This window comes from Ixodes scapularis, unplaced genomic scaffold (genome assembly GCF_016920785.2).
Source record: "Ixodes scapularis isolate PalLabHiFi unplaced genomic scaffold, ASM1692078v2 PGA_scaffold1__304_contigs__length_218370807, whole genome shotgun sequence".
NCBI classification, from domain to species: Eukaryota; Metazoa; Arthropoda; class Arachnida; order Ixodida; family Ixodidae; genus Ixodes; species Ixodes scapularis.
The window spans coordinates 147065666-147078253 of NW_024609846.1; the positions used below are offsets into that span (position 1 = coordinate 147065666).

At 43.7% G+C, this 12588-nt stretch overlaps 1 protein-coding gene across 1 annotated transcript in view; it reads right to left on the reverse strand.

Moving 5' to 3' along the window:
• LOC121836164 (neprilysin-1-like) overlaps nt 1–12588 on the reverse strand; it is a 103210-nt gene that overhangs the window by 31508 nt on the left and 59114 nt on the right. Inside the window, exons 15-16 of the mRNA XM_042290971.1 lie at nt 10988–11376; nt 9804–9869 (exon numbers count right to left, since the gene is read on the reverse strand). Coding sequence (XP_042146905.1) covers nt 9804–9869; nt 10988–11376 — 455 coding nt within the window. The remainder of the gene's footprint in view (nt 1–9803; nt 9870–10987; nt 11377–12588) is intronic.

The window sequence follows — 12588 nt, forward strand, 5'->3', positions numbered from 1 at the left end:
CCGTCGACTTGGGATGCGTGCGTTCCACCCAAACGATTCACGCCCGAGGTACGGTGAACGACCCACGCCCGAGGTATGGGTAACGCTCTTCCAGCATCAAGGATTGCCTCCGACGCTTCTCCATGTCGGCGCCGTCTCTCCGCCGTACATCTCGCTCACCATCGTCACGACGTTCAGCGTCTCCAACGCCACGACCCCACCAAGTGAGCCTGTCTCCCCTGCGTCGTCGGGAAAAATAAGTGCCGCAACCCCTGGAAATGGCATTGTCGAAGACGACCGAAGTAAACAACCTTCAAAAACCCCGGAGCGGTCCTGCTGTCCCGACGCCACGCCTAACAACGACGCTTCTGCAAAGGTGCCCAACAATCTAAACGTTGTTATCGATGTCCACGACTAATCGGCCCCTATGGACAACTGAGCAGACTACTTAGTCTTGTGTGGGGGGCGCTCTCGCCGCCTCCAAAAAGTCACGTCATTCTCGGCATGGAGTTTGTGTGTAAATGCGGCGCCGTAATCGACCTTGAAGAGATGAGATTGAAGCTACGGACACCTGTTCCGCCTCCAGAGGAACCCTAAATAACATCAATTGCCGTAAAAGTCGCTGCCGACCACTTGAAGCTACAGTCGCGATCAAGTGTGCTTGTACCCGTCGTGACCGACGCGGTTACCTGCGACGATTTTGTTCTGAAAGGCAATATTCAATTGCTCTTGGGAAGAGAAATAGGCGTCGCAGGGCGGTCACTGCACTTCAGGGAGGGCGCACTGTGGTCCTTGTAACGAAGTTCCGACAATAAACGCGACACCTCACGAAAGGTGTCGCTGTGGGCACGTCGAAAAACTCTGTAACTCCTTCGAAATCCGCGATTACTGAAGACTCCTCTCCATCTCAGCAAAACATTACATCGCCAGCGCAGCTCGATATTGAACCCAAGCTTCCAGTTCATAAACGACGGTAGCTGATTAACCTCCCTGCCGAATACAGCGACTGCTTTGGTACGTCGGCGAAGGTGCGCGAAACAGCCGTTGCGAAGCACCGCACCGTTACCGATGACGACGCGCTCCCTGTGCATCGATCGCCGCACTGAGTCTCCGTAAAAGAAAGGGAGTTCATCTAAGAGTAAGTGCAAGAAATGCTGAACGACATCATCCAGCCTTCAAGCAGTTCACTGGCCTCTCCAGTCGTACTGGTTTTGAAAGACGGAATGCTTAGGTTCAGCGTGGACTACCGGCAGCTGAACGCGGTGACAAAGAAATATGTCTATCCACTCCCCCGCATAGGGGACACAACACACTGGACCGTCTGCGCCACTTTCAATACTTTTCATTGATGGTCCTGAAGAGCGGCTACTGGCAGATTAAAGTCGACGACCGGGACCGAGAGAAGACAGCTTTCGTCACGCCGGATGGCCTGTACGAGATCAAGGTGACGCCCTTCGGACTATGCACAGCACCAGCAACTTTCCAGCGTGTCATGGGCACCGTACTGGCAGGACTGACGTGGCAGAGCTGTCTCGTCTACCTCGACGACGTCGTTGTGTTTTCCGGCGACTTCGACGAGCACTTGCGGCGACTCCAAGTTATTCTCCAAGCCATACGAACCGCCGGACTCACTCTCAAGCCGTCAAAGTGTCGCTTCGCCTATGACGAACTGAAGTTTCTAGGCCACGTTGTTAGTAGCGATGGCGTTCAGAGAGACCCAGAAAGACTCGCGCCGTCGCGGCTTTTCCAGCGCCGGCAGACAAGAATGCCGTGCGAAGATTCCTTGAACTATCTACATATTGTGGGCGCTTCGTTCGGGTTTTGGCAAAAATTTCCGCCCCGCTCACAAACCTCCCAAAGGACGCCGAGAAGTTTGAAGGGGCCGAAGAGCTGCAACAGGCATTCCTTGAGCTTAAGCGAAGACTCGAGACTCCTCCTCTTCTTGGGTACTTTGATCAGGATGCGGAAACCGAGATTCACACGGGCCCAAGTAACGCAGAACTTATTCCGGTACTGATTCAAGTGCAAGAAGGTACCGAGCGAGTCATCTCCTACTCAAGCTGTGCACTGTCCAAGGCGGATATAAATTATTTCACAACTGAAAAAGTATGCCTTGCGGTGGTTTGGGCAACCACGAACTTTCCCTATACTTGTACAGGAGTCCGTTCTGCGTAGTCATTGACCACCACTCGCTCTGCTGGCTTGCGAACCTCAAGGACCGTTCAGGACGCCCCGTAGTATACAAGTCAGGCCTCAAGCGCAGCGACGCCGACTGCCTGCCAGAGCCCCTATCGAGACACCTTCCTGCAGCAACGACGAAGATGACGACGAGTGCTTCGTAGGCGCATTGAACACCAACGACATGGCACGACGTCAACGAGACGATCCTGAGCTAAGCGCGCTGATCGAGCACCTCGAAGGACGAGGAAGTACTTTTCCCCGTGTCTTCTGGAGAGCCCTGCCGACTTTCGCCATTCGACAAGGAATACTTTACGAGGAAGACTTCGGAGACAACAATCTGCCATGGCTGCTGGTAAACCGTACCGACCTTAGAGAGGAGATTTTCCAAGCCTGCCACGACGACCTGACGTCCGGACACTAGTCCAAGCTCTCAAAGACCGTTCACCTCTACACACGATGCACGAGTGCCAGCAACGCATGAAACGGCCGACGAAGTCGGCAGGTCTGCAGCCCATTGCTCTCCCGACCGCACCATTCCAGCAGACCGGAATGTATCTAATTGGTCTTTATTCACCAGCGACGTTTGGAAACCGATGGATAATCGTAGCCATCGATTATCTAACCTGGTACGCCGAGACAAAAGCCCTTCCGTTGAGAACAGGCGTCTAAGTCCCCAAGTTCTTCGACGAATCGGTTGCCTTTAGAAATGGCGCTCGCAAAGTATTTATTACATATCGTGGGTCATCATTCATGGCGAAGCTGACCCAGGAGATACTTCGTCTGAGTCAGACTGAACATCGCGTAACCACGGCATACAATCCACAAACCAACGGACTGACATTGCGGCTCAACAGTATCCTCACCGACATGATTGCTTTGTACGTCGACGTTGAATACACGGCATGGGACTAAGTGATGCCGTACGTCACGTTTGCCTTCAACACTGTAGATCAAGAAATTACCGGAATGACACAATTGCAGCTGGTATATGGCAGAAAGCTGACAATGATGCTCCCTATGACACAGCAGACGACGGAACTGGCGACGCCCAGTTGAAACCCAACGAGCAGAGGAGGCTCGGCATCTCGACAGACTCCACCTCAGGACCAAAACGTGTTGACGGTCACCGGTACCATCTCTGTCGCCGCGTCGTCCACTTCCTACCCGGCGAGAGGGTATGGGAGTGGATACCGATTCGCCGGCGCAGTCTCAGCGAGATGTTAAAGCGGACCTTACAAAGTGCTTCGTCGAATCGAGCATCTGAACTACGATTCCATGCCCGACAGAACACAGACTTCATCACGCCACACTCCACGACCGGAAATCGTCAGCGACGTGCGCATCAAGCCGTACTACGCTCGATGGGAGCGGGAACTGCGTTTTTGTACTACGCTTGATAAAACTGTATTTCACGAGCCTCCGCAGTTTACCATTCGTTTTGTTTGTTTTTCTGCTTTGCTTTCGGGCGCGTTGCATCGAGACGATGCGCTTTTAAAAGGGGGAGTAATGCCACGCGCGTGGCCGACCGTGCGCGTGCGTGGCCGAGTGGTTACCGTGCTTGGTTTTCGCGCGGAGGCCCCAGGTTCGATTGCTGGAAGCAGACCCCTCTTTCATATATTCTTTAAATTTAGCGTTCTCGTAAGTTCGATAACCTTGTTGTCTGATTGAGGTACGAATGTTCTACACGCCGGATGTTCTTCGCCAAATGCCCCAGAATCCCACGCGCGTAGATTAGCTACTCCGCGTGGCAAGCCAAGATCACTCTCGACCCAGCGCTCGTTCCTGCTGTTTTGCCGACGTCGACGCCTGCGACGCTAACCTTCCTCTATCTTGTTTTAGGCACAGGTTCACCCAATTAAATGTAGAGTTTTGTTCGGTTATTCGCCACCTCATCATTTGCCATTCGTGAAAATATATAAGTACAGGGAAGTATAGAAAAGAAGAAAAAAAAGCTAGATGTTATTGTTAACTTCTTAGTGAGCGCGTTGGTAATGATGTAGGTTTAGAAAGAGTTATATACGTAAAAACAGGGGACGGGACAACACATCTTTCATGTGTTGTCCCGTCCCCTGTTTTTACGTATATAACCCTTTCTAAACCTACATGTTATTGTTAGTGCACATAAGTTCTTGAAATTTTGTTAGATCATCTTCAGTCGCTATGTGTGCTGGAAAATTATTACAATCGAGTGTTTTTCGCGGTATGAATGATGTTGCCTAAAGAGATGAGTGGGATGTGATGCGTTAACGTTATATGAGTGATTCCACTGTGGAAAAGTAATGTGCCTGAAAAAAAACTGTCGAGAGGCGAGTCATGATTGACATGTTTGTAGAACAGTGTTAGAAGAGCGAGTGATCAGCGATGGGATAAGGTACAATTGGGCATGCTTTTTAATTCCGTGCACTGGAAAACGGTGAATAATCCGAAAATTAAATTCACCACAAAGGTTTTTCAGGGATTTAAGGCTATTTATTATGTAGGACTGGTGAGGATCCCAAATAGACGAAGTATATTAAATATTGGGGTGCATTGGGTTGATGTTTGAACGTTTTCTGAAGTGATCAGGAGCCTGTTTAAGGTTGCACCGGCTGAGCCCAAGTGGACGATTAGCAGATGCAAAAGTAAGATTAAGGTGGTGTTGCCATTCGAATTCATACTAACAATTAATATTTAGATGCTTATACGTAGAATTGACTTCTACCACATTTTTATTTAGAAATTGTTCAGCTATTAGATAAGCAATTAGTAAATTTGCCTTGGATAGGTCTTGTGTCATTAGCCAGGTTGAACACCATGTGATTATTTCGTCAAGATCCGACTGAAGGAGTTAACTGTCGGTGTTAGTAGAAACGTTGCGATAAATGACGCAGTCATCAGCGAATAATCGAACTCGGAAAGAGACGGAGGTGGGTTAGTAATTAATATAGATAAGAAAAAAGTAAGAGGCCAAGCACGCTGTCCTAAGGAACTCCAGACGTCACTTGAACAGAGGAAGAGTGAGAATTATTAGCGGAAGTGAACTAAAGTTTAGCTGAATGGAAAGTATTTATCCATGCGAGAACATGAGGGTGGATATTAAGTTGAGCAAGTTTTAGACGAAGTCTGTAAAGTAGCATAAGCCTGGATGACATGACCTACAGATGAGTGTAAGTCCCGAATACATCCGGCAAGGTGAGTGTCACACAAGTAGCCCCTGAGAATACCATGCGGCTGTTTAAAGACAATGTTATGGTCCTCTAGGTAGTCCATGAATTGAGAACAAGTGGCGTTTTCCAAAAGCTTACATATGGTGCTGGTTCGTGAGATGGGTCGATAGTTTAATGTGGATGAGCAATAACGAGATTTAAAGATGGGCATTACTTTAGCTATAGGTCAGGCTTGCCGGATTAAACAAGTTGATAATTATTTTGAAAAACAAAAGGCGGTTGCAATCCCAGAGATACTTCTAGATGTATGTTTAAGTGTCTTGTTATTGAAACCAATGTGATCGGAAAATAAAATCGATTTTAAGTACATTTATTTAAAAAAGTACTAGCTTCTTTAGCGACTATCTCGTGCATAAATACTGTCAGACAATGTGTTGAAACTTGGAGCAGAAGTAATTTCCTCACATGTAAATACAGATGTGAATAAATCATGAAGGAGAACAGAGCACTCTGGCTTGGGGGCCATAATGTCAGTAGTATTGGTGAGACTTAATTCATAATGATTACTTGGTTTGACTAGACGCCAGAATCTAAGAGTGATGTTGAGTAGCATAATTGATGAATCATGGCGGTAGACGTGCCCATGAGTGGATTTAAGAAGCTATTGGTAGCTTTCGTCACAATTTTTGTGTATCGGAGTCATGATTTTGATAGCTTTTTCTTGTCAGCACGCCTAGAGTCGTTTTCCTTTCTTTTATTTTAAGGCGCCGAAGTTTTGTGTTAAACCTAAGATCACTGTTATTGTATTTTAAGGCTATAAAAAAATAAAGTTAATTAAATTAGTCAGATTATTATTAAACACATTACAGTTTTCTTGAAGTCAGCGTGGCAAGTATTAATCAAAAATCGTGCGGAAAAAAAGGTAAAATTCAGAGTTAAGGCCATCAAAATTCGCTCTGCTGTTAAAACTTACATTCTTACAAGTGAACCTTTTCTGAAATTATTATTATCAAGGAACTTAATTTTCCATTTCGATACTTAAGTGGAGTTAACGAGGAAAAAAATCAGTGAGAACAGCCTGACGGAGTCCCTTGCTCCCTTCTAGTGGCATATACGGAAGTCAAATTAAAGCAACAGCGAACAACACAGAGAGAACCGACATAACAAAGTAAAATACAAATATCAATCAGGTCTCATAAATTGATTCATTCGTTTTCGCCCCACATTAGTTCAGTTTTTAATTCCTGAATTGCAATAGAAGTAATATCAATGTTATTTTAATCAGGGTGTTCAATATAGTAGGAAGTGTTTGAGTGATTGCATTGAATAGTTGTTATGACACAGTGGCACAGTCCAGTGTTCCGCCGACCGAGTTGGGTAGGTAGTTGCATGTTCTTTTAGCTCCGCAAGGTTTACTAAACTACCCCAATTTCTTTTAGTTTCTAACTTGAAACTGATCACGAGTCTATACTTGTACATGTAAACAGGAAGTATGGTATATTTTTTATGAAGAGTCCCTGGGTGCTAGAGTCGTAAGAAGCATTCTCAATGAGACGTACATATTTTTTTGCAGTATGAGTATTTTTGGAGATTTGTGCGGTTGGTGGTGCACTAAACTAGATAACAATAATTCAGGTGAGAAAGGAATAATGCCTGGCATAAAAGGAACTTAACATTTCTCAAAGGTCATTGGACGAGCGACTAGTCCAATGACCTTTGACAATCTAGCGCCTGATTCATTTACATAATTATCCCAATATAAGTACTGACTGAAAATTACACCTAAACTCTTAAAATTATCTACAATATATGTATACTTTGCATTCAGGACAAGGGTCTTGGTTGTAGAAGCAGTTTGTTTTTAGGCCGGAAGACGATTGCATTCGTTTCCCTCGCATTGATGTTTAGCGCTTGATTGAAATGCAATTAAATGGGCAATCAGACCCTTAAATTGCAAGCCTCACCCTTGTTGATGTTAGACTGGTGGCAGGTGATAACACCCGTTTGTTCTACTGACGTCTAACCCCTGGTTTCCTCAGTTGGTAGAGCGCTCCACCTTTATTGGAGAGGTCCCGGGTTTGATACCCGGACCAAGCGGATTTTTTCGTCGCGCACCAGTCACCTAGCTGTGTTTGGAGGTTGGCGTTTGTTCCTTGTCCCTCTTGTTTCCCTTCTCCAGGGATTATTTTCGTCATTGATGTTTAGCGCGTTATCTGAGGACCATTTTTGCAACGCTGTTAGAGTCACGCTCGCGCAGCTGATAAGCTCGTCACCAGTTTCGCCAGAAAAATATTTTCGTGTAATTCGCGTATTTTACAAATTTAGTCAGTGGATTTATGTTTACAATATCATTAATCTCTATATTAAGCAGTAACGGCCCCAACATGCTTCCTTGTGGTACACCCGATATAATTGTCTTTGTTGAAGACGCGAAATCTTTAAGATGAACAAACTGTTTACGATGACCTAAATGTGAATTAAGCAAGAAAAGTGCTTGACCTCGAATTCCGTAAATATGGAGCTTTTCTAGAAGTAAAATGTGATTTATATAATCAAACGCCTTTGGTAAAATCTACAGGAATGCCATTGGCCAATTTCTTTCTTTCAAAACTTCGTAAAATAAATATTTTTTGTTCAAGCAATGCAAGTTTCATTGATCGATTTTTTCGAAAGCCGAACTGAGCATTAGTAACTATTTCGTGGTTATCCAAACACTGAGATACTTGAATATGTATGATTTTTTCTATGCCCTTTGAGAATACCAGAAGGACGAAGATAGGTGTATAATTGCTTATGTCGTCCTTATCTCCCTTTTTGTACAGCACAGACACTTCCGCTGTTTTGTATGAGTTGCGGAAATACACCGATTGAAAGACACAGGTTGAAAATATGAGTAATGCAGGGTAAAACATACTTGACTGGTATAATCTGCATATCATCCGCATTACAACTATGACTACACATTTTTGAAAACCGGAGACGACGGACGAAGAAGGGGACAACACACAAAACGTCTCAAACGCAGCTACTAAATTTTATTTGAACAGTCGTTTATATAGCATCTCTCCCACACGTCTTCCGGAACTTCCCACGTCACAGCAACTTTTAGCCAGGGTACATCTCGTCTTGACCCCTTTTTTTTTTCTCTCTCTCTTTCTCTCTTTTATCACCTCAGTTAGTTTGTACAAAGCATTGCAATACAAGCACCATCATCACACCCGCTAAAGTCGGACCCAAGGAACCCAAGGTTCCTTGGGTCCGACTTTAGCGGGTGTGATGATGGTGCTTGTATTGCAATGCTTTGTACAAACTAAGTGAGGTGGTTCCTTGGGTCCGACTTTAGCGGGTGTGATGATGGTGCTTGTATTGCAATGCTTTGTACAAACTAAGTGAGGTGGTTCCTTGGGTCCGACTTTAGCGGGTGTGATGATGGTGCTTGTATTGCAATGCTTTGTACAAACTAAGTGAGGTGGTTCCTTGGGTCCGACTTTAGCGGGTGTGATGATGGTGCTTGTATTGCAATGCTTTGTACAAACTAAGTGAGGTGGTTCCTTGGGTCCGACTTTAGCGGGTGTGATGATGGTGCTTGTATTGCAATGCTTTGTACAAACTAAGTGAGGTGGTTCCTTGGGTCCGACTTTAGCGGGTGTGATGATGGTGCTTGTATTGCAATGCTTTGTACAAACTAAGTGAGGTGGTTCCTTGGGTCCGACTTTAGCGGGTGTGATGATGGTGCTTGTATTGCAATGCTTTGTACAAACTAAGTGAGGTGATAAAAGAGAGAAAGAGAGAAAAAAAAAAAAAGGGGTCAAGACGAGATGTACCCTGGCTAAAAGTTGCTGTGACGTGGGAAGTTCCGGAAGACGTGTGGGAGAGATGCTATATAAACGACTGTTCAAATAAAATTTAGTAGCTGCGTTTGAAACGTTTTGTGTGTTGTCCCCTTCTTCGTCCGTCGTCTCCGGTTTTCAAAAATGTGTAACATCAACCAGCTCGCCTGCCTACTTACTTTATCTTCACACAACTATGACTGTTATTTAATTTCATAAAAACCGTAAACACTTCCGCGTCAGTGAGTGGATGTAAAAAAATAGAGTCGCTATTTCTAAATGTGAAATTTTTTTACATGCGTCGCCGCTTATAGCTACGTTGGGGTAAATTTATAAAATACTCATTAAATACGTCTGCTAGAGGTATGCCAGTTAACTTGACGCCGGCAGAAGAAATGCTTTTTATGTCATTGGAGCGCTTACCACGCCCGACAATCGCATTTTAAATTTTGCACATAAGGTCACTGCGGCCTACTCAAGATCTAAAAGATTCATGATGGTAACGCTTCCTGGCCTTTTTCAAGTCCTTTGTTATTTGACTACAATAATTTTTAAATGTATTGAGGTCATTGGGATCTCTTGTCTTATTTGTTATTGTCCAGAGCGAAGCAATCACCGCGGGTGGATAATTTATTTAGAAACTACAATGTATAAATACACAACTTACATTATAGGCTACTCGTAATCCAACGTAGTCAGGAAAGTGCACCGGACACCATGCTTCGAATATAAACTGTAAGTAAACATGAAAAGTATTATCTTGACACTTCTGCAAACCAACTTTGACAGCAATGTCAATATTATATCGCATTCAAGGTTATCGTTTTGCACCGTTTTTCGCTGAAGTTTGTGGCTGGGTTTGACAAAGCTTACGCACTAGCGGCCACTAATCTGATTAACTTATCATCTGTTATAAAATAAAATCTTCCCTGAAACTTACTTCTATAGCGGTTTAATAATTTTGTGAATTTATATCGTTCTCGGTAACAAAATGTTTAGCTTCTATAGTATGAGCTACGTGGGCACGCGCGCTGGTTCGTTCGGTATTCTTATCGGGGTACAAACATTGAATAAGATAAAGCCATAAAATAGTGTCATAGTTTACATGGTCTGCGGCAGTATGCCACTAGATGTCACCAGCATGAAGGATATTTTAAAGTTGTAATCACTAGTGGAACGCCGAAAAATGTTCGGGTTAAAAGCTTTATATGGTGTAAACATATATAGCAATTGCCTTCGAATGAGTCGAGCAATGTTTTCTCAGGAATCTTTTTATATATCAGGGAGGGCAGACCACCAAAACAAAATCTGACCCGAATTCTTTTGCCGTACCGATATTTTGTTTCCGAAAACAATAGAAGAATGGAATAGGATGGGTATTGAAGGATGTGTTTGACGTTTATACAAGTTTGTTTGTGTTTCGATGTTTTTGATAGAAATCAATGTGTTATGTACTCTCCCCCGCCATAATGCCGAACGGCGATGCTGGTTCCTATGTAAATAAATAAGATCCCTGGAAGCGTTTGCCGTCTCGCCTTTCGGAAAGGGAACGTTCCCTCTGTGAGGTACACTATCTTAGCATACAGCCGGGCGTCATAGTTTATTATGTAAAGCAATATATATATATATATATATATATATATATATATATATATATATATATATATATAAGAACTGCGGCTGAATAACAGCATCCTTATAAATAAATTTAGAAGTGTACTATAGATATGGTCGGAATTAAATTCAATTAGTCGGGCCCTTTTGAAACCTATCTCACTCAAAGTGTATCAAATTAAAATATTATGTTATATTGTATGCAACTTTCTAATATATTTTGTTTTGTTATTTTACCTCGTCCGCTAGGTCGCTCTCCGAGAGACCCAGGTCATTCGGATCTAGAATCCCATTCTGAAGACATCTGGAATTTCTCAAAAAATGTGTTCTTGTATAGTTGGACCAGAGCTTTGAAATTTCCCTCTTTGGTTGGTTGTTAAATTTATCTTTCTGTCGATCTTCGGTTGGATACTGGTCCGGCAACTCATTCTGGTTATAGTAGGTACTTCCATAATCATATTCGATTTGTTTAATCTTTGGGCGCTTGTAATCTAAATCTCCATCCTGATATGATGGCGCATGGTCCTTATTTGGGTTCCAACTAGGAGTCGTGAATCGGTCTTGAGTTTCCACCGGCGATGAGGTATGTTCCCACTCTTCGTCCTTGTCATCCAAAAGGCGGAGAGCTGTAATAAAAATGTATGCGCGTTAAATAGTGCGCGACTCGCAATAGCTAGTTTCAGTTTAGCGTACTGTGAAAATTGGTGTTCTGCTGGCCTGTGCTGAATCCGTGATTCAAAGCTTCGGCACGAGCTCCCGCTAGAAACGGAGCAATGGCATATTGCTACACTAATTTTTTTATTAGAACAACCAGATAATCTTTAAAACATGCGCTGATTAATTATCGTTGACTAAATTGGCTCAAAACAAAAACAATATTTCTGACTAGAAATCACGAACCGCTTGTGTTCCCTTACATAAGGGGCAACAGTATTTTTCTCGCGATCTGGGTGTTTTTGTTGATCAACTCCTGAATTTTAATTATCATGTTCTAATTAACGGCAGTGCCTCACTTACGCGTGAAGACAGACACTAAAAGAAGCATAGTGAGATAGATTTAGAAGTGGGATTTGTCAAAAAACGACATTGAAAACGTTTGTGTGTGCATTTAGTTAGAAATCCTTCATCTGGTTGAGTAGAAAACATTTTTGGCTTTGAGTTTTTGCGTCATCTTTGGGAAAATACGTTGTTTGGCTTTCCGTAAGCTACTACGCCGCAGAGAAGCGACTGGCGTCCACTTTAATTTTTTATCTTTTTGCCCAATATCTCTCCTTTGTAAGAAAAAAAGAAAAAAAAATTGCAAACTACTATTGTATGTTGGCAAAATTACGTTGTCCAGCTCTGTCCGATCTCACTTGGATTTCTCGCCTCTTTAGGACGTCGAATTACCAATCGCAACGGCCAGTCATTCGCGACGGAGCCAAGGAACGAAGTCGGCGCTACGGAGGCAACTGACAACGACGAGACTGTTTTGATTCCAGGGGGCTTCACTCCTTTCCCCGTTATACTGGTTGTAGAGTTCGAGTAATTATCTTTCGCTAAGTTAACTCAAAACCAAAACAATGTCTGTGACTAGAAATTGCCATCCGCTGGTATTCACTTGCACAATGAACAACGGTATCTTTGCTCGCGATCTTGGTATTTTTGTACATCCACCTTGAATTTTAACTATCTGCGGCGCCTCCCTTAGAAATGTAGGGGCGATATTACGTTACATAGGACAATTTTCTTTCCCTGCTTGCCTTCTGTTGATTCGCCACTTTTGTTGCACACTGTTTGTTACAACTGGAGACAGCGTACTAACAACAAAGACGAGGAAGGTGTAGATGGGTCCAGTC